This window comes from Gambusia affinis, linkage group LG16 (genome assembly GCF_019740435.1).
Source record: "Gambusia affinis linkage group LG16, SWU_Gaff_1.0, whole genome shotgun sequence".
NCBI classification, from domain to species: Eukaryota; Metazoa; Chordata; class Actinopteri; order Cyprinodontiformes; family Poeciliidae; genus Gambusia; species Gambusia affinis.
Genome location: NC_057883.1, coordinates 13,211,878 through 13,234,874, shown reverse-complemented (window position 1 = coordinate 13,234,874; position 22,997 = coordinate 13,211,878). Strand labels below are relative to the sequence as shown.

The 22,997-nt window shown below is 38.6% G+C and overlaps 1 protein-coding gene across 5 annotated transcripts in view; it reads left to right on the top strand.

The window, feature by feature from the left end:
* Nucleotides 1–22,997, top strand: part of daam2 (dishevelled associated activator of morphogenesis 2) — a 99,020-nt gene that overhangs the window by 56,010 nt on the left and 20,013 nt on the right. For 3 of the 5 annotated variants that reach the window (XM_044141905.1, XM_044141908.1, XM_044141906.1), the window contains exons 5-15: nucleotides 3,050–3,144; nucleotides 14,754–15,087; nucleotides 16,350–16,460; nucleotides 16,747–16,850; nucleotides 16,937–17,003; nucleotides 17,090–17,207; nucleotides 17,317–17,455; nucleotides 20,288–20,346; nucleotides 20,434–20,618; nucleotides 20,806–21,111; nucleotides 21,728–21,835. In XM_044141905.1, the coding sequence (XP_043997840.1) occupies nucleotides 3,050–3,144; nucleotides 14,754–15,087; nucleotides 16,350–16,460; nucleotides 16,747–16,850; nucleotides 16,937–17,003; nucleotides 17,090–17,207; nucleotides 17,317–17,455; nucleotides 20,288–20,346; nucleotides 20,434–20,618; nucleotides 20,806–21,111; nucleotides 21,728–21,835 (1,626 nt within the window). The remainder of the gene's footprint in view (nucleotides 1–3,049; nucleotides 3,145–14,753; nucleotides 15,088–16,349; nucleotides 16,461–16,746; nucleotides 16,851–16,936; nucleotides 17,004–17,089; nucleotides 17,208–17,316; nucleotides 17,456–20,287; nucleotides 20,347–20,433; nucleotides 20,619–20,805; nucleotides 21,112–21,727; nucleotides 21,836–22,997) is intronic. The other 2 variants (XM_044141909.1, XM_044141907.1) reach the window with 1 other exon arrangement.

The window sequence follows — 22,997 nt, the reverse complement described above, 5'->3', positions numbered from 1 at the left end:
AAGTAATTACTCTAATATCAGGGGAAGGAATTAGACATTGGTAACAACCAGTTATAAAATTCTCAGACATAATTTAGCTTGTATTAGAGAGATTCCAAAACAATTATTCTATTCAAGTATTTTTAAAATTGGACAAACACTCTTTTGTTCAACTCTATCCTTTTGGCTCCAATATTCACCTTTCCATTTTCCAAACAGTTTCTCATCCGTATTTGCAACCCTCCTTGTTCTCTACACCAGAGCTCCTGAGTGCATCCAACTGCAGATCCATGACTTCATGTCTTGGCAAGTAATTGAGCTCACCGGGGACAGACTTTCTACAGTAGCTGAGTTATTGGATGATCTCACTTTGGCCCTGTCAGCCTGAGAGACTGCCTCATGACCTACATCTTGACATTCATTCATAAAGTCACGTCAGAGCTCAAAGGTTGTTTGCTGGCCATAGCAAGTAATCTATGTGCTTGCTGTCCTGACAGTGCTAACCCGATGATGGCATATGCTTTTCCCAAAGAGGAAAAAAAACTATTCAAAACTTCTAACCTGGGATTAGGCAAGTCACTGAGCCATGACATGGCAGCAACTTAATAAACTCAAACCCAAATGTTTAGTTCTGACTCTGGGAATGTAGAATAGTCTTAAACCAAGATGTGATTAGAAGGATGAAACAACAAAATCTTTAATCTCTTACGGTCGTTAGCCATGTAGTGACTTGTAAACTAACAGAAGTATTTTAAATGTATTCAACTGGTGACTATAGTGACGTCTACTGGCACAATTTATGATTTGCAAATAACTGAATTCCCTAAATCTATGACAGGATTATTATTACTCTGGAAAAACAGCATTCTTATTTTAATGGGATGCTGTTGTGTGATTTCTATACCAGCAGATTACTTTAAATATCATTAAGTGATCATTAAAACCAAATATATGCATTCCCAAATCAAACTGTCACTCGCAAATTTTAATATAATGTGAAATTTTTTAGGTTTTTTTGATAATGTTGCATAACTCTCAACATTCTCAAACAACATTTCAACAACATAAATTAAAAAAAAAAAGATCTTAGAGCTAAATTGTTTTTTTAGCACCTGACAAATAATATTGAGATTAACCTAAGACTTTGTCTATTGTTTCATTTTTATTTAAACACATTAATGTCCTCTTTTTCCCCCTCTTAGTATTAAAGCCATATTTTTAATTGGCATACCTGTGACCCACCTGGTCTACATTAGTCTTTAGAGCAGCAGCACCAATCCGGCTGGTAAAATGCACTGATGATCAGCTTTAAGGCAATGTTCTGGCTCCGGGCTGCATTTCCTATAATAAAGACTCAGGGAAGTACCATCTGCTGGTTTACCAACAGGCTGTAATGGTATCCTTGTGTGGATGTTGGCCACAGGTATGAATGAGCTTACAAATAACAGATGTAAAGAAGAAGCTGTTGGCTAGACTCTGACATGGAGAGTTGGCTAAGAAAACTGCCTCTTCAGGGTTTCTGGACTGTCTGCAGTTGAGACTAAGTCAACTTGATAAATGTTTTGACTGTAACATTTTTCGATTAAGCACAAACTATGCTCTACAAACTTGCCGAGCAGTCAAACTTACAGTTAAGCCTTAGTTGACTATAAGAGTTACATGCTGTAGGATTTGCAAAGCCAGCTTCAATTTAGATACCCTGTTGAAGGACCAGAAAAGAACAAATCTTTTCAGAGTTGGGAGATCTGACTCAAGTGCTGAAATAAACTCACGTTGACCACTTTGGCAGTGAGCAGCCATGGAAAACACCTGGAGAGACTAAACAGAAGCCGTGACTAATGGGAGCACACTGCTCTTTGATGTTACTGACGAAACCTTTTAAGTAATGCAGAGACACTAACACCGGTTTGAGTGTTTTTTTTATTATTTGCTCTGCTTGCTGTAAGTTTGATTAGAGCCACTTGTCCGCATAACCTCTGTTGACATGGTGTTTGGTTTCTCTTGAAAGAAAAGTCACTGAAAGAAGGGAACATACAACGGTTTTTAAGTGATTGTGCCTATGGGTGATAAGATGTTAACTTGATACTATTTCTTATGAAATAAGTCTAAGTTGTTGTTATGGGCTATGGATATGAAGGCGAAAACATGACAAACTGTATCAGTGTGCAAGATTTTAAATTAAAAGTAAAAAAGTAAAATGATTTTTTTAGGTCTCTCTTTTTGTAGTAGGACTACATAAAGAGGAATAATGACTGCTCATCAATCTGACTGACAACGCTCTGTTACAAAAGCATAAAAGAGCGTTGTCTGTTACGCTCTTTGTGGTAGGGTTCTGGGCACACTGTGGAAAGTGTGGCAAATAAGATATGAATCATTTACAAGCACTGTAAAGATGTTGCAGCTGGTAAATCCCCAGATGCTACAATGGTAATGTTAGCATTTACTTTGTAGCTTCATAACTAAAATAATACTTGATTTTCTCTGGACTGCTTTTGATCGTCTCTGGTTCAAAGTCTTTGTTACTTGGACTGATCAAATCTGAACTTGATACCTCAACACTCAAAAAGAATTCTTTGAAACAGCTTGGGATTTATGAAATCTCCAGGACCTTTTCACATTATTGCAAAACTGATTTTTCTTTCTGTGTTTCCACGTCCCATCCTGATGTAAGCATAGATTTCGGTGGAAAAAAACCTACCAATTTGAAAAAAGTGTTTCGAAATTTGAGATTTAAAAAAATAATAATTTAGATCTGGAAATTATCTAAAGGATGCAATTACATAAGAACCTCTAAAATATGAGAATCTCTGACTAAACCGAAAATAATCCTAGGCTAAATTATTGTCTAAGATTTTAAGAAATGTCCTTCTGGTCAGTAGGAATTAATGCATAGTCAATGTAAAGCATCCCATTCTGGCACCATTTGACATCCAAAATAGACAGGTATGAGATGACAAAAACTGCAAAATGAATAAAATGATGCAGGGATGAACAGAAATATCACCAGCAATTTTGTACTGGATCCACAATTTAGATCCACAATGATCTGAATGTCTTGTTATGTTTGCAGATGCAGACATTATTTGCCTTTGATGAGGAAGAAATGGAAATGCGGAACAAGGTGGTGGAAGATCTGAAGACAGCACTCCGAACCCAGCCAATGAGGTATGTCCATCATGTGGCGTTTTCCTGGGCTGCAGAGGGTCCAGAGCTCTGCATTGCATGGCTCTCAGTCAAGTCACGCATTCCTGCCATTTGACTTGTTGAGGTAATATCCCACAAACTAATTACAACTAATAATGTAACATACTACTGGAAAGATTTGCTTTACAATAATAGTGCCTCTTGTCATTTGGAATTACCCCACTTAATTACTTCCAACTGAAATGCAACCAATTAGAGGTATTTTTAGCAACGCAATTTAGCTTTTTTTTCCCCCTGACATGGTCATTGGCAGCTCTTTGGCCCCACACATCAACACAAAGAGCCATTTGAGGACATCAGACGTCCCACTGGTGCAAACTGCTCTCCTCTTGCAGTCTGTGACACCCTTACATCCGTACATCAGCCACTTGTAAGATGTGGGGGGTCTGAACCAAAGTGGGCCTGTTGATTTTATTTAATTTTTATGCCATGGGGAGATATAAAGTCACCGTCTACATCTACAGAGTGACAAAAACTCTGGGCAGCTTTGAAGTCTGGGTCACGTCTGGGTTTTGTGTTTATAGGCCAAGTGAACATAAACGTTGTTGGGTGTGTGTTCCAAATGCACATGGGCCCATTTGCTTTTTTTTTTGTTTCAGGCCTTGAGATGAATTTTGATCTAAAATGGGACCTTGTATATCAGTGGTAACAAACTCCAGCCCTCCAGGGCCAGAGTTCTCAGCCCCTTGTTTACACCTGACTCAGATGCAAAAAATGACCTAAGTACAGAAACAAGTTCTACAGAATCCTGTTTATTTGATAAATGTATGCTGGGACAGAGATAAGTCTAAAAGTTGAAGGACACTGGCCCTGCTGGTGATTCCTTACATTTGGTTGTTACTTTCACATCACTTCTCAATCATTTTTGTCATTCTGTGTCTCAGCTTCTAGGACCTCCTTTCTTCTTTTCTGTCATCTTTGCAGTTAATTCCACTTCTCTCAGCTATGTGCAGGTACTGGAAAGCAGCCATGCTGATTAGGCTGTCTGCTCTGCACATGTCTCCGCATGCATTATTTGTTTACCAGCCTAATGAAATAACTGGCGACAGATGCTGGGAAATCATCAGCCGTCTTTTATCTCAAAATGTCATTAAGTCAGCCTGTTTGTCATCTAAGCAGTCAGTCTATCTTTGATCATTTTGTGTTTCACTCTGTTGATGAAGCTTAAAGATGGACCGATTGAGGTTTGAAAGTCAGAATGGTCCATTTTGTTTTAAGGCTATACATTCATGCTCATTTGTGTAAACTGCGCTTATTTGAACAATTAAGCTTAACATTGTGGTAAAAATAAAATCGTTTGCAAGTTTCTTATTGGAGATAGTAGTTTGGAATCCAACAGAAAATTTTTCCTTTTCTACACTCTACACAACGTACTGCTTGGAGATGATATGCAGCCAAAATAGCAGAAGACTTCCATTTTGACTAAAATAATGAGCAAGAAAATTAACATTTTAATTTATTTGTTCAGAGTTAACAAACAGGAAATTTGCCAGTTGACAAATTACAATTGAACAGTCTGTTAGTACTCCGTACTCATTCACCTTTGAAAACAAGTACATCAAGTCAAAAGATTATGTAGCAAAGCTATCCAAACCCAAATTCAGTTGGAATTTTGGAACTGGAAATCCTTAGTTTTCATTTTATCAGTCTATCCTCGATGGTTTTCTAGGAGAGGAGTGATTTATTTGCTCTTCTCTTTAATAGTAGACCAGTATTGAGAGGCCTCAGCCTCAACGTGTGAGGAGAAACACTCACACCTGCCAACTGCCATTCCCGAGCAGAATTGTCCTAATGGCAGCTCAGTCCATTAGTTGAAAGGAAATTTCCCTACCACTTCTTAGTCTTTCAAATGTCCCCTGAAGCTTTCTTCACAGCAATTTAAACTCTCATGCAAATTTATTCATTTACTTTTTTTTTTTTTTTATAACAAGTTGATTTGACCTAAATCTTGCTAGCGGCAATAGTCTGTGAATTGTTTTTCATTCAAAGCATTGATGACATCTTGTCCTTTGAGTTTATCATTTCTTATCACTTATTAGCACAAATATTTTGAACTTCTACTCTCGTTGTTTGCAGCCTCTCTGTTGTTTCAATTAATTCCAAATTGATCAGCTCCCCTGTCCTTGCCAACTCTGACCCTTGATCTAACAGATGCAGATGCAGATCACTCTGCAGCTGGGCTAAAACAGTTGTGGGTTCTGTTATGACAGTAATTTTATTAACTTTACAGTTTTTTGGACAAGAAATGTATTTTTAAGACTACATTACAAGGAGAGCAGAACATTGGCTCATATTGGATAATCTCCATGTGACAATCCCTTTTTTATTTTGTTTTCCCAACATCTTTCTCTTGTTTTTACTTTTCCTTCAAGTGTTTGTGTTTAATTCAGATAATTTACTTCATCAAACTGTAACGGCTCAATTAGCCCTCTTTAGTGATGCACCTGCACCAGTGCTGTTCTTCTCAGGATGAGTTATGGCCCATTAACCCCCACATGTTTCTCACTACTGTAAACCTGATGTGGGATCCAGGTGCCTCCCACAGAATATGGATGCCTGGGGAATTTGTGGGCAGTGAGTTAATATCCAGCCTTGGTCAAACTTTGAGACACATGAACATCTAAGGGGAAAAAAGATTGTTCAGAGCTTAAAGGTCGGTGAGAAATCTGAGCTTGTCGCCAACTTTATGGATTGTTTCTCTGTGCCCTCGGTGAGTCGTCATGCTGTTTTTATGGCCAGCTTTTGTGAGACACGGTTGTTTCCGTCCGTATTCGGCCTTGATTCATGCCTGCCTGAAGTGGCCTCCCTCTCTTTTTCTCCTGGCGTCTTCCCAGAGGCAGCTGGGCCTGGCTGTGAAGAGGGCGTCTTGTTGCCCTCAGCTTGTTTTGCAGGGACACAGGAGATAAACACATGCTGGGTATGCAATGTGCCAGGCAGAGGGCACAACAAGAGCACATTGTCAATGATCCATCCGTTGCTTTCACACTCTTACGCAGGATGATAATTTGTATACCAAAGTGACATGTATCTCAATTTTTTTTTTTTTACATTATATGTATTTGTTTCATTGTCCCAGATTTTTTTTTTTTTTTTTTTTTTTGTGGAGCCTAAAATTAAAACAGGTGCAGTACCGAAACTCAAACTTTGAGAAGACACTTTAAGATTGTCTAATATGCACCTTTAACTTACGTTTAAGTTAAAGGTTAAGATTGTCTAATATGCACCTTTAACTTACGTTTAAGTTAAAGGTGCATATTAGACAATCTTAAAGTGTCTAATAGGCACTTTAAGATTGCATATTAGGCAATAATGGTTTTTATTCATAAAACCATTATTTATGAATAAAATCATTATTCATAAATCATTTTACCTTTCCACAGGCCAGAGGGCAAATGGATTTGGCTTGTGAATGATTATGGTCAGATTTTCAGCTTGGCTTCAGCGAAATATTGGGAAAGAAAATCACCTCATCAGTGCTTTTTGTACGGTTTGACTGTGCCTGCCAGGCATGCACCAATCAATCATGGACTGGTCTAAGTGAGCCAGTTTTCACTTGATTAGCTCTTATGAGCGATCAATAGGTCAAATGAAAAGTAACCAGATGTTAATTATATTTTTACTCCATTAAATGCATCAGTGTTGAAAAGCCCCACTATTTTTGGTTTACCAGCTTATCAATAAGTGATTTCTACTTTTTTTTTGTCTTGTCTTGTAATATCAGTTCAATCTGGAGAGACTCAGACGGAGAAAAGGGAAACGATTAGAAAAGTTTAATAACGTGCATAAATTAAGTCTTTGGTGCTCTGGCCCGGCTGAGGGTATCGATTATCGCAGAATTTGCAATGGGCTCGGATGAGCATTCCAGCTGCTGATAGGAACGTCATCTCCTGGGACCCGGCACTGGTGGTGGAGGTTGGTGGAGAATACGGCCGAAGAGTCGGGCGAGAGGAGGTGAAGGGGCGGTGGTGGGTTGAGCTTTGCTGGAAAGCAGGAGACGCCACGGATGGAGGTCCTTTACAGCGATTGGACACGTCGTGTCTTGGACCAGCGTTGATTGGTCAACGTTGATAAGGGATACCGGTTGGATTATGCAGGTGGGCTAGAAAGAGTCTTCCAGTTTGAATTTGCGCCAAGGCTTCATTTGATATCGGTTTTCTGAAGAGCTATTTTTTTATACTTTGCTGGATATTTTGTGTTTTAGCCAATGTAGTTTAAGGTTAAATTATGACCCTTCAGACATTGCTCTGAAGATTCATTCTCAGATGTTTCTCCTTTTTTAGATACAATTACCTCATTACTTTTGTTTATGTTTGCTGTGTTTTATGAGACAGCTTGATCCTCATAAAATCTTGTGAGCTTTCTGCCTCTTTATTTGACTCAGCTGGTGACCCTTTTTGGCAGGTCGCAGGGACATATAATAACAGTGTTAAATAAGGATAGAAGAACCCACATTTTGCTCCCTCTTTAGGCCGTAACTCAGATTTTTCTTTTTAGCCGATGTTGATTAAGAAAATTGGATCTCAACAAATAAAACATAAAGATGCCACTTTGATGAAATACAAGTGGACCTTGACAAGCCAAAGTAAAGAAGAGACACGGGGAGGTTTTATTCCGATGCTGCAGTTAATATTCCAAGTAATTCATCAAATGTTTTACTCTTCCTGAACAGACAAATATAGGCACACTGAACATTTTCTCCTTCTGTAAGACATGTATTGTTTATCATCCATCAAATGGAGCTTGGCCTGTGTATTTACCCACAAAAAGCTAAATCTAAACTCAAACAGGCATGTCAGGGCTGATGGATATATACAAACCATGTAGCCGTGTAGTAGATACAGTCTGTGTTGCATTTTAATTTATCTTCTAAATATTTCAATATTTGTTGCATGTAATTGTGTCAGCACTGTTGCATAACCCTTAGCCCCTTGAGTTCAATGCACATCTGTGCTGATATTTGTGGTTCTACTCAAGCCGTCTGTGTGTGCATTCTTTCATCCAAGACACGAAACCCCACAACTGCTGCCATTTAGTTCAGACATTATTGCAGGAGGATAGAAAATCAAAGTTTTTTGGGGGTTTTTTTCTTTCAGGTCAGTGAGGCCATTGTGACCCATAATGTGCTCCAGTCCAAGCAGAGCATCTCAGTGCTTCCCATGACAGCTGTCTGGACATTGTTTTTGCAAATCTCTTCCAGCAGGAATATTGACTTGAGACCTAGTGCAGTCTCTTCTCCTGCTCCTGAGTCAATAACCCTTTGGAAGGTCTGCTACCAACACAAGCAGAAATTATTATTCAGAACAGTCAGATCTCTTAAAGTCCTGCTTAACTGGGAGGAAAACCTCTGTTTTCATATATTACGCAATATGTATCAGTGGGAGAGCAAAGCATTACATCTTTAAAGAGTGTTTGAGACACAGATGTGTTTGCTTCTTTCCGACACTTCTTTTCACTTCTACTGATACCAAGTAGTAAAAAGAGAGTTTAAGCAAAAAGTCGAGTAGAGTGCTACAGTCAAATATTTTAGGTGGATTAAGCTTGAGCTGCTACTAAGTATGTACAGAATAGACGATTAACAAATGGCTTGTACTAGGATTTATTAGTGAGGGTTGGAGTGTTATGTAATCACACAAATCACTAACTTTTAAACTTCCTGTGTGATCTTTAGCTTGGTATATTAACAAATATGCAGTGTTCTTTCTTGGAGTTTGTTTCAACGTTTTCATGTTTTTTGGGGTTTTTTTTTATTGTTGCTTTTTTTTGTGAAAGGCCAAAAGTTACACATAATTCTGAAGAGAAAGAAAAATGATGCAGGGTTTCACACTTTTCAGGTTTTTATTTGTTAAGAGAGTAAAAAACTACATCTCCTTTCTTTTCACATTATACATTGCTTTGTGTAGGTCTGTCCCATTAAATCCTCCATTGTAGTGAAAATGGCAACTAAAGAAAAGGTTGTTCACGCCCCTCTCCCGTCAGCTGTCAGATATGGGGGGAAAAATGAGTTGTGTCAGTCTGCAGAATAGCCACTAGATATCACTAATTGTCACACTTTGTTTCTCAAAAACAAAGTTTCAAAATAAGGTAAAATGTTGCATGTTTGATAGTTGTCTTAATGTTTAATCTTAACTGGTCAGCTATGGCAATATGCCCTATGCTATTAGGGTACTGGTTTCCAAAAATGGCTTCTTTGCACTTAGTGGGTCTGTGTGATGTGTACAAAAGTGTTGTGCATGTAGAGTTGTGTATTATGTGGAAAGCGATCCACACTCTTTGTGTCTGAAGAATCATAGAGTATTTATTATGTGTTAAAGAATGTGTGTGTGGGTGTGTGTGTCCGTCTATAACAGTTCAAACCTCAACAATTTTATAGTGGTTCCAGCAGACCCTCTGTTGAAGCTTTTTGCACCTCATCACCTCAGCACCAGATGACTATTTACGCCACAAAACATTTTTATTGTAACATAGCTGACAAGGAGAACAAAAACTGTTTTGCTGAAATAGACTGTTTCATCAAACGCCACTCTCCATAATTACAAATGTGTAAAAATACCCAATATGATCTTTGTTTATACCTCTAGTAAATTTATGCTTCACTTGTTAGGGAAAGAATTTTTTTTTCTTGTAAACTCCCTGGTCTGACTTGTGAAATACTCTGACTTCTTTAAAGTTTTTCATGTGAAAAAGTAGAAAGCAGCTTGAGTTATGCATTTAAATTGCGTACTCGTTGAACTTGTTTTTTGGGGGGCGGGAGGTTTGTCTATTTAACCAAAAGTTGAAACATCAGGAAAGAGGAAACAGATTTTGTGGATTATTATCCAACTCACATACCACATTAGATACTGAGACTATCAATTTTCTTCCTCACAGTTTTCATTTGAGTTAATGGCTGCAAGGAAAATTGTGTAACTCACAATGCAGATCTTTTTTGAACCTTCTAACAAACAAACTAAGAGATGGATCATATACAGTTTTGATTTTTGTCACTTTTTTGGTGCATTTATTGAGATAACCGAGTAAGTAAAAATAAAATGTCACTGGCCCTGATTGGTGATTTTGTCAGAAACTACAAATTAGCTCTTTTCGCATTAAATTAATTAATCTCTAACCCCTTGTGTCGATAACAACTCTGCTGTATAGAAGTTCTTCCTGAGTGAAGCACATTTAGTTATTAGTATCAGTAAGTTGTGTAAAATGAAGGACAGAAAATGCAAAAATAAAACTTTTTAAACTTGAACAATTTCTTTATGGAAACTAGACATTCAGGCTGATACTTCAGCATTAAAGGAGAAATCAATCAGATAGAAAAGGGAGGCTTTGCTTTCAGAAGGCTGAATTTGTTGCAGAACATTTTCGGTTTTATCTTTCAGAGCTTTCAGTCTCTCTGTCATAGAACATGTTGATTTAGCCAATGTTGAGCGTTATTTGGAAATCTCCCAGTAATGGTAATGGTCAACTTTCTTTATCCATAAACATTGTTCTTAACAGTGTTTAATAATATACTGTTGTGAGGACAGTCTAAAATATCACCTCGGTTATCATGTTTCATTTGTTTTAAAAGAGTGGTAAAAGTTTTAAGTGCAAAGCTGTCTAATAGACACATTCATCTTCTATTGTTTATTATCATTTTTGGACAATCAAAAGTCATCATAAGAACTGTATGAGAAATATATCTCCACTCCTCATCATGCAATGTAATTTATTTTTGTTCTCACACAGCACATTTTTTACATGATGTTGCTGACATTTGTGGGAAATTTGTCATTGATTGGACGGAAATAAATTATATGACAGAAAACCAATGAATCAGGGCAAAGGCAGGAGACTGAGGGTTTGCTCTTTTTAACAGACATCAGGGAGTGATTCCTGTGGTCAGACTGCAGAGAGAGTCTAACTTTTACTTAATTTATAGCCTCAGAAAACAATTTCCTAATCTCTTTAAGGTAGCTTCAAGTCATTCCTAATACCATGGAAGAGTTATGTTTTTAAAATATAATCTCATCTTAAAATAAAATAGCATTTTTTTTTTTTATTGAGTTCTATGGAAGTGCACTGCTGTTTGTCCTGTTGACTTTATTGAACACTGACAGGAGACATTATGATCCCATGGCCCACCTGGGATTGGCTGACCCCGTGTCTGAACCGCTCCCTGTGGACATCCCTATAAACTTAGGCCAGAATAACTCCTCTGTCCATAGCTTGATATATTTTGCATACATTTGCTACAGATGTGCCCTTTGGCTGAGCCTTTAATTGTATTCTGTTTATGTCAGTTTTATGTGCATTGTCCTTTGTTCAGCCTTCATGTTACCTCAGTTAAACACCAGGCCTCACAAGAGAAAAGTATTTAAATGAGGGCTGTGCTGATATTACATGATATACAAAAACCTCCAGTCAGGGTGCTGCAATTGGCACCTCTGACAGCCTTTCTTGGCCTCTTATTCACATTCTTCCTTTCTAGTCAAATCAGTCTAGTGTGTGACTGAGTGTCCCTGGATGGAAGTGAGTGGGTATTTGAGAGAGACTTTTAGGTGTGTGTGAATATGGTGGGAATACGAAGGGCAGCAGAATGGCTCCGGGGAGCACATGATCACTTGAGTTTGTGCATAGGGGAGGGCTGGACTTGGACAAGTGTGTGTGGCTGTGCTTCGAGGCAGACTGTCTGCCACTCTGGGGTCATTCTCGGTTCAAACAGGAAAACAGTTTTGGGACTGAAGCTGAAACCTCAAACAGTACGCTTAGCTGGACTCGAGTTCTGAATTTAAATTTGTGCTTCTGGATTACTTCCCACTTCGTTCTGCTTATTAAGTGTATGAGATTTCAAGATAAGGTCAAAAGTCTGGAAGATCACTCATGAGCAAATCATTTTTATTAATTTTGCTAACCAATTAAAGCATAAAAAATAATTTCATGCCTGGAAATGTCTGTTTGTGACACTAGGTTACTAAGTTGTAAATACATTTTTACCACTAATATAATTTTTTAAGTACATTTAACCAAAAGTTGATTCACTTAATTATTTTTCACGCCTTGTCAACTATACCTTTCTTTATCATGTTGTAACATCCAAATTGCAAAAAAAAAAAAAATTCAAAGAAGAGTAGGAATACATAGCAACCTTGTGTTAAAGATAGCACTCTCTTCCTTCACTTGCTGCCCTGACCAAGAGCACCATGAAACTTTTGTTCAGTTTTTCCTGTCCAAAACGGTTTGTTTTTAATTTTTTCTGAAAAATGTGTGCCGTTGAATTACTTTAAGTGCCATTCAGCAGTCTAAGTCAGCTCATATGCAGCATTAGCTGATCCCAGGTGAGGCTTAAAGTATGCAGCACTTGTTCCAATTGGAAATAAATGCAACAAGACCTTTATGCCAATCAGCTGAGTGTGAATGTCAGCTAAAGGACGCAGGAGGAGATTCATTTATTTAAGAGCTCACTGGAGTAAAAGGAGACAGCAGAAGATTAGACACAAATAAACCTCCCGTTGAAATCCTGCATGCACATTTATGCTAATTTCTTGCATGCATAGATCACACACATATGCATTGGTTTATGGTTCATAGTTTGGGTTTTGTGTGTATTTTCTGGCAAATAGTCGACAATTCGGCAGAGCGATTTGAAGCAGCCAGCATGCAGAGCCTTGAATCTCATCCATGCTTTTGATTTGAGACTCCAAGAACAACAGCTTTCACCCTCTGTTTTCCATACATTAATCACAGGGATTTTCAGCCTAATTTCTCCTCAACTATGAAAGCTCTTCCAGAGAGAGCCCTCGGCTCATGAGCAGGCGAAGGACTATTCCAGCATGCTATCCAAACACTCCTCACAGATATCAAATGTGCAACTCTCATAGTTGGACCAGTTGTGTCTCAATCTAGCTCCCAGTGCCTGCTTTGAATTTAAATCAAGTCATATTTAATGCATGGAATTTATCTGTCGCCACCTTGGTGCAGGACAAGGGCTGCGGCTTTTGTGCTCAGATAAAAAGTGCACTGTAGGCTGGGTGTTTGTGTGGGAACTTCAAGACTTCAGTGCGTGAAGAGTGGCTGATTGCATGTATACATATAGGTGTTCTCAATCAGGAGGAAATCACAAATATTGTCAGTTGTGATCAGTGTGTTTTGCTGCTATCTAGACATCTGCTTGATATCTCATATTCATCTCTGGTGAGCAAAGGAGGAGCACTTGCCTCAAAGTAAATGCTATAAACTGTTTTTTTTGTTTTCTTTTTACGTTTCTGCCAAAACAGCAGGAGGTCAGGAATTGGCGTCGAGCATATAATTATAAACAATATCCAAGATCTGCCTGAAGTTGCGATAAATCATAACTTTCAGTGTCACTTTCACTCTCCCCCTCTATGTCACGTCTGTCCTCTGTGTCTCCCTCTCACAAACCCTCATTTGTTTGAAATAATTTATGAGGTCTATCAGGAAGCTTACTGAGTGGGATGCTCATTTACAAAGCAGCCCACATTGTGCTCACTGGACGTGACATCCCTCAGTGTTTACATCTCCTGATAGTCACTTCCCCCCCGTAGAGGTCATTGACTCACTGATTTCTAATTAGTTCACCTAACAGCAGCTTTGAAGCGGAGAAGTGGCAAATCTTGAGGTTGCAAAGTTTTAGGAAGACTTTGGGTTTGTTTGTTTTTTTGCTATGGTGGCCTTTTTGGTGTGGATCCCGGGTGAAATGTGTTCAAGTAGAATGAATGAAAGATGTGGGATGCAATGAAGAAGATCCATTGTGAATCCTCAACTTTACTGAAGCAAAATGAATTCTGTCAAACTGAAGGAATAAACCAAGACATTGTAAGCAGTGGCAGTTCTTCCTTGAAGCAACCTTTTTGAATGAGTGAAATAGAAGAAGAGAATGATCAGAATGACTGAAATGTCTCAGCAGCAAAGAGAAAAGCAAATGAATAATCTGAAAGTCATGGGAAGTCCAGACTCTACAGATCAGAAAATGTATTTCCAATTGTTCATTTTCTATTCTTGGTGAGTCTGAGTTAATCTTTGCTTAGTTGAAGAAGTTGGTAACCTTCTATCGTCTCCAACCAAGTATTTTTTCTCCTCCTACATCTGACATCAACGCGGTAATTTTGTCCACACAACTTCTGCTCACATTTACAGACAGTTTAATCAAAATCAAAAATTATAGATTTATTTATTTAAGTGAAATAGGCTTTTAATGTAATGCTGAACAGGAACATGTGAGTCAGGTGTTTTTAGCCAGCTGCAGTGTACAACCATATATTCTGTCAAAAAATACAGTCATATTGTCTAACAGAACTGTATGCAACATTGTTATCCTTTCTTTATTGGTTTGACAAGACCATAGAGGAAAAGTCACACATGATATTTTTGAGTTGTTGGACAATCCCTGATAGACTAGCACTCTAGGTAAAGAGCCATATCAAATAGAAGTTATTACCTATTATTAAAAAAATTTATATTTGATCTAAATTTGACTCATAAGTACTGGACAGAGGACCTCCGAGACCAACATCTACTAATAAAGAGCAATTTAGATGGTTCATAACTTAATTTTCTCCATCTTTATTCCTCTGCTTCTTTAGGTTCGTCACACGATTCATCGAACTCGACGGACTCACCTGCCTGCTCAATTTCCTGCGCAGCATGGACTACGAGACGTCAGAGAGCCGCATCCACACTTCAGTCATCGGCTGCATCAAGGCCCTGATGAACAACTCGCAGGGACGCGCGCATGTCTTGGCCCATCCGCAAAGTATCAACACCATCTCTCAGAGCCTGCGGACGGAGAACATTAAAACTAAAGTGGCGGTACTGGAGATTCTCGGAGCCGTTTGCTTGGTGCCTGATGGACACAAGAAGGTGCTGCAGGCCATGGCACATTACCAAAAATACGCTGCAGAGAGGACTCGATTCCAGGTGAGTAAGGCTGAGCTGAAATAATAATGCTCTTATTATGGATAATGGACAGTAGGCCTTAAATATTCCTAATTTCTTTAGATTTTACTTCCTTTCAGCCAGACTTTTTCTGGAATCTTTGACGAGGTTATTAAGTCTCTGTTTTTTTCTTAAGAGAAAATCTATGTTTTTTTGGAACACGTTGACCTTCTCATGTCCATTGCTGATTTTCTTTACAGACCATAGCACATGACAGAAGAACAGTATTTAAAATACTTCTGACTTCCAATTGTGAGCACTCTTTTATATTTTATATTTGGAGCAAACAGTACTTCGTTCAACCTTTCTGTTATCTGGTAAAAGTTTTGTTCTCTCTCACTCTGTCACAGTCTATAAGAGTTAGTAAAGTCTTCAGGCTTTCAGAGTAAATACTTCTTTCTCTTTACAGTTGATAATGACAGCAGTTTGAGTCTTACATATTTCTGCTAAGCTTGTTAAGTTTGAGTCTTTTTATTCTTTTGAAACATCTTAGCTATGCCAACATTTAATATCTGTCTAGATATTAATTCTGGACACCAGTTAGTTCCTAACACTCTGGCGTGGTGGCTTCGCAAAACATTGACTGCTGCAATTTTTCTGAATAGTCACATTTTCAGCAACCAAAGGTCAGTTTCTTTTGTGTATTTTGGTCTAGTCTTTACAACTTGCCAAAAACTTTTGAAAAACCAAAACAAAATTTCCTTCAGACAAATTGAAACCAAGTCTTCCACCTTGGAATTAAAATAGAAAGAAATAAGTGATTGTTCAAACCTCTAGCACATGACTGTGGCACAAGCAAGTTTCTCAAGATGCCTGCCTACATCATTGTGGTCATTTTAAATTTAGCTACTTGTGCAACTCAACTGGCTGGTCTTGGGTTAAGCACACAAGCCACTGGATTTAAAATTTGTCAAGGTCACAGGGTGTTGAGTGCTTTAGTAAGTGGTAGGACTGAGTCAACAACCACATCTTACACGTCCCCCGCAGGGGTCTGCAGTAAATTATACCACCACAGACTAAACTAACTCCCTGGGATCAGAATCATTCCGAGCTTTTGAGGCCTTTAAATGTCTGTTTGAGCGGTGATTAAACTTCTGAAGTATATTAGGGTAAGTTAAAGAACTGAGAGCAGTGACCCTGTGTTACCTTCTTTTCTTTGATATTGTCTGCATAATATGGGTTCCTTAGCATGACTTCATTACCACTTTTTGAGCTCTGAACTGCATTTATGCATTTATATCCAGACACTCCTCAATGAGCTGGACAGAAGCACAGGCCGCTACAGGGACGAAGTCAACTTGAAGACGGCAATCATGTCCTTCATCAACGCAGTGCTCAATGCTGGAGCTGGAGAGGTCTGCATGTGCTGACCAATGTTTTTTGTGTTTTATTCATTAGTGTTTTCTTTCAAAAGATGATAAGATAAGCTTGAATCTGCTGTTAGAGACTGTTTTTACATCCACTAGTAATAGGTTTCTTACCAATCAATAAATTCACACATGGTTCTCTGGAACATTTTGCAATTCCTGACTTCCTGTTTGTTAAATCGTTTTAACATTTTTTACATTAAATATAGCCAGATAATTTCCAACTTTGCGGTTGCAGGTATTTGAATATTGTTGCACTGCTTGTTGCTTTCAGGACAACCTTGAGTTTCGTCTCCACTTGAGGTACGAGTTCCTGATGTTGGGCATTCAGCCGGTTATTGATAAACTCAGAGAGCACGATAACGCCACTCTGGACAGGTGAGTGATCATCGGCTGTTGCGCTGTTAGTGCTGCTTGCGTTTCTAAAATGTATAAATGTCATAATGTTTTGCCTCTTTTCCCAGACATTTGGACTTCTTTGAGATGGTGAGAAATGAGGATGACTCTGAGCTAGCCAAAAGATTCGATATAGTGAGTTTTTCTTTTTTACGTTAACACATTTTATTCTAAAGTTCTGTCTGCGTTAGAAATAAAACATCTTCTTTTTTCTTTGTTAGTCCCATGTGGACACAAAGAGCGCTGGTGCCATGTTTGAGCTGATCAAGAAAAAACTGAGCCACACAGATTCCTACCCACATCTTCTCTCGATCCTTCAGCACTGCCTGCAGATGCCCTGTGAGTCAAAGAGAAACGGGCTAAAATATATTTAATACAGATTAACAGGTTCACTCTGGGTTCATTTGGACTCACAAATGTACAAACAAGAGTTTTTCTTTGTCTTCAGATAAACGTGGAGGTTGCAGCTTGCAGCACTGGCAGCTTTTAGACAGGATCCTGCAGCAGATTGTCCTGCAGGATGAAAAGGGAGAGGACCCAGATGTCTCCCCACTCGACAACTTCAGTGTTAAGAACATTATTCGCATGTAAGTGAAGCCATTCCTCATTCTACTGTTCATTTGCACTTTACATTACTGCTCAACAATAAAATGTTAACAAGAGTACTCCACTTTGACATCAGTTTGACGTTTGCAGTTGTTTTTGATCTATCAACTTCAAATGAGGCCAATAGACTAAACTTTATCAAGTCCTATAGCATAATTATATCTTTATCATAAAAATGTTATCAGATTGTTTTCTGCTGTTATTTGCACATGAATCTTATTAAACTACGATAATGATGATAATAATAATAATAATAATAATAATAATAATAATAATAATAATAATAATAATAATAATAATAATAATAATAATAATAAAAATAATTAATAATAATAATAACAATTTATTTCAAGTCAATTTTGCCTATTTTTAAGTAGGCAGCAGCATAACATTTCTGTATCAGTAATATATTTTATTGGTCTTATGGAATATTATCATCAGAAAAATGTTTGAAGCACTTTGAAATGCCTTGTTGAAAATTTGCTATGTAAATAAAATTACCTTACCTAAATGAACTGTAAGCCACAATAATCAAAATGATTGAAAGAAAGAAAATATACCACTATGTGTACGCAATCTTTGTTCACCCGTTGAAAATTTGTTTTTTTCAAAGATATTCTAAAGTAAAACAACAAATGGCTACACCAAAGCTTTAGTTCATTCTGAACGTTCTCCTATTCTTGATTCAATCATCAGCACTAAGATCAAAACCGGATAAAAACACCATAACGCAACAAAATCAACTTTAAAAAAATATCTGGTTCTCTGATTTAGTCAAACCTGACTAAATCAGAGAGCTGGGGCTTCGGTCTTCTCAGAGAAGATGAGGCGATTCGAAGGCAGCAGCAGGGGGCCGGTGGCCGACTCTGAGGAAGGTCCACTCAGAGCGCGAGTTGGGCATGAAAGCAAAAGCCGTAGATCAAAGGAAACATGCTCTAATCGCATTAATAGTCTGTCTAAGTCAGTCATGTTGAGATGCAGGGAAACAAGCACTCCTCAGTAGTTAGGGAAGCAACAGGGAGGCAGCATCATTTTATTCAGGAGAAGCAAGAATTATAAATTGGTGGTTTGGATGTGTCACTGTGGCTGTTGCTCAACAAGAATGCTTTCCAAAAGATTGTTAACATTTCCTAATGTCTGCGGTGGAGGTTCAATTGATTTGAGAAACTGATCTGATACCTTTTTCAACTGATTTAATACATTTTGTTGGCAGTGTTAGATGATTTTTAGGCTCTTGTCCTATACACCACAACACCTCAGTTTCTTCTTCTGACAGGCTTCCATTCCTGTTTTCACCATCTGTCTTCTCCTTACTTTTGTTGAGCTCCGGATCGGTGATTAATGTGTTTAGTCTCTGAGTTGAAAGCACCATAAAGCATGTAGCGTTGTTCACTTTTGGCCCCTGACAGCTCCTGCTTTGTTCACTAATTCAACCACCATTGTTTTTGCAATCACTTGAGTGCAATTCTTTCCAGAAGCGCACAGAAACCTTCATTCCTGCCCATCACTGATCCACCACATCGGTCAAACTCTACCCACTCACTTTACGCCTCGGCCAAAGTCTTATTGTGTGTTTCCATAAACTCTTGGAGAGTAATTTGCGCCCGGAAAAAAGGGAACGCAAATGAATTGTTCCACATTGCTTCGACTTGACAGTGAATGGGTGAAAATGTAAGGCTCGTGCCGTGAAAACTCTGAAGGAGAAGGGAGGCTTGTTGGAGCAACTGTTAAAACAACTGTCAGGAGAAGTCATTCATCATCTGCGGTCAGTGTGATGACAGAGAAGGACACCCGTGCAGGGCATAAAATTAAAGCGTTGTAGAAATCAGAGTTTTCCACAGCAATGTAAAGCTCTGCAGGTTTGACCTGCTGAAGAAGAAGAGAAGATGTATTTTATTCATTCCTGGTGTAAATAGAGAAGAAAGGATTTTGCAATTAAGCTAAGAAAGACCTTAATTTTATTAATGAACATTTTGTTTCTAAATTGCTTAGTAAAAGCAGTTAAGTGTAAATTAGTTTTCTAAAGTAGTTATAGTGCCTTACAAAGGTTTTAATATCCCCCTAACTTTTTCCTGTTTTCTCATAACCTCAGATTTCATGTTTTGATAATGTTAATCATAATAAAACAACACAAACTAGTGCATTTTGTGTTGGTCAGTGGCATAAAATACCAGTCAATTACACTGAGAGAATATATAAAAAAGGTTAAGGGTCATTGATGTATTTGTAGGGCACTGTTAACCTGTTTCAATATCAATCTCAGTGGTTTTTTTCCCTTGTTATTTTGAAGTATAATTTGCAATGACTGATTATTGCTGCTGAAACATCTTTATTCTCTCATCTCTAGCCAAGGCTACCACCGCTCCTCAAGGTTTCACTTTCCAATCTTTCATCATCTTTAATAATGTCTTAAAATGTCCCGTTGCTAATCTTTAAGTTGATGTGTCTCATATCATTATCGCCACTTTCAACTCTGATATCTTACATAACCTGACCTATTGCCAAGCGCAACCAAGTCCCGGAGATAATATCTGAAAAATAAAATTAAAACATAACCACTTTCAGCCCCGCAGGGTTTATCCCAGCACTAATGTTTTCCTCCCAAGCTTCAAACTGCTTCAACTCAGTCAATGCTGGTCAAATGGCGTCATTAATAGGGAAGTCAAGGATTAGTGTCACTGATCAATAGGTTTTAAATCCAATGATTAAATTCCCTTGGACCGTCTCGGCTTGACTCAGTTGAAATGCAGTTGACCCCATGTGTGAGCACTCTTCTGCAAGCCTGTGCTTATTTGTGTCTGTCTCCTTCACAGGCTGGTCAATGAAAATGAGGTAAAATTGTGGCGAGAACAGGCCGAGAAGTTCAGGAAAGGTGAGGAGCTTGCTACCAGCCTGCCTGGATTTTCTGAACAAAATCTGCATCAAGTGAACACCTTTATCCCTTCTTGTTAAACTGCAGACCATGCAGAGCTAATGGCTAAGCTGGAGAGGAAGGAGAGGGAGTGTGAGACAAAGACCCAGGAGAAGGAGGAGATGATGAAGACTCTGAACAAGATGAAGGACAAGCTGCAACGTGAGGGTGTCGAACTGCGTTCGGCCAGAGAGCAAGTGCTTGACTTGTCGTCGCGCATCAACGACTTTGCAGTAAGAACTTGTGTTTTATTGGTTCTTGACAGCTGCACTGATCAGGATTTTCCTGAATGTCTTGGCAAAGGAACTGTGATGTTGTCTCTATGTATACTTTTATTTACTTTTATTTTAATTCCATTTCTGCCTGGAAGAAATAATAGTTTTATTCAAAATATTTAACTTCGGTCCATTTATCTTTCAGCAGGGCAGCAGTGTTTCCATGCTGCCTCCCCCTCCGCCTCCTGGAGCACCAGTGCCTCCACCTCCTCTACCTATGTCAGGCAGCTTTCCTCCACCACCACCTCCACTGCCGTTCAGCTGCCCGCCGCCACCCCCACCTCCTCCTCCGCCAGGGGCACCTCCTCCTCCACCTGGAGCTCCTCCTCTTTTTGGAGCACCGCCGCCTCCCATCCCCTCTTCATTCAACTCCATGAACATGATGCGGTCAAAGTCCATTCCTCAGCCTTCTCATCCACTAAAGTCCTTCAACTGGAGCAAATTAGGAGAGGTGAGACGAGACTTCCTTACGCGTTCTGTAATAATGTGCAAACACTGACATGTATGATTTAAAAAGGCTATCAACATTGATAAAGACATCTCAAATTTGCTCATTTGGCACCCAACGTTTAAATTGTGAATTTGTGCTGTCTACTGTTGGAGGTGTGGTGGTGCCCAGTGCATCAGTTGGACAATTTACACCCACTTTGACCACTGAAAATGTTGCATTTTGTTCTGTTCACGGTTTACAGTAAGCAAATGATGACGTATGCCTGAATCTGGCTTGAGGAATTTTGGTTCATCAGCGATCTTTCATGTTTCATAAGATTTAAGAGGCTTAAACTGGGATCAGAAACAAAATAAACATAAAGGAGTGTAAGGCAAAGTTGTCCTATAATAATGTAAATTTGTGTTCATGAATTGATTAGATATGAACATTATTACACATGCTTATCTCCATAATTTATGAAAACACTTAACTGCAATGATAAATAGCCTGATGTGCTGTTTTTACAAATTACAAATTACAAAGATCTGGTGCGTTCATCTACTCAGTCCTTGAAATAAACGTGTTGTTTGTTTTGTAATTGGAGTGAAAGCAATAACCCCCTCCTGTGTTTTTCCAGAATATGATCAACGGCACCATCTGGAATGAAATTGATGACCTGAGGGCATTCAAGATTCTGGACCTGAAGGACATAGAGAAGATGTTCTCAGCGTATCAGAGACAGCAGGTTTGGATTTGTTTGTGGCTTAAAAACACCTGATTACATTCATGCTTGTGAGTGTGTTGAATGCTGAGTATGTGTTGGTATGCGTGATCATGGGGATGTTTCAGAACGACTCTTTTATAGTGTAAACGGTCCCGCTTCAGGCTTACAGGAGCAGCTGTTGGCTGCTGAATGGCTCATTGTAGCTGCTGCTGGTGCCTGCAAAACTTTGGTGTGAGAACCGAATCAAGGTCAATAGTGAACCCACAAGGAGCCACAATACAAGAAAACACAAAACTTGTTACTGAGATGGAGTGAAAATAAACAGATTTCATCCTAAAACAGACGAACTGAAAGCATAATTGGTATATATCTTGGGCATATGTCAAATCATGCATAGCAATCACTCTCCTCTCTGCTGGGAATTAATTGTATTCTCTTCATTCCATTATATAATGTACAGTTGCACAAACTGTACCTTATATCACAGATACATTCTCCACTTAAATGTGTTTAAGTGGAGGACTAATTTGTTCTAATTGGTTTCTAGTAATCACAGTTTAAAGTGAAGTCTTTAAGATTCCATTAAAGAGCACTAAATCATCTCCACTGAGGCATCGCCATTGTTGAGTTAATGCATTTTACAGCAGTCGGACAGTTACAATCACAGTGTCTCCTTGCAAGCTTTTATTAAAGAGGAATGGGTCATTTGGGGTTGTTGCTGACAGTGATATACTGCAAGTATTTATTTGTGCAGAGCAGGTTTTTATTGGCACTGGCCGTTGCCTAAATGCTGATCCCAGTGGATGCAGTCGCATAAAAACCCAACATCTTCCTGTCTTTGACAGCCTAGTTCCCGTTTGGAAAGATCCAAATTTAATTTAAATTTCACTGGCCAGTAACGCTGTGTTTATACATGACATACTTTTGTTTTAGAGCTTTTCATTGCTCTTTCTGTCAAAATGGTATTTTATTTACACTTGCACTCTGCAGAATTGTCTGCCACAGTCGTATTTCATTGTCCTATTTTTCCATGTCAGACTGATGTAGATGCAGTCAAAATTAAAACCACTAAGGCATCCATGACCAGCTTAAAAAGACAAAATCCAAACTAGAAAACTATTTGTGTTAATCTCTCAGCCTTTTATGTTTATCTTTTGAACCCTAGACAACTTGAAGTACTTAG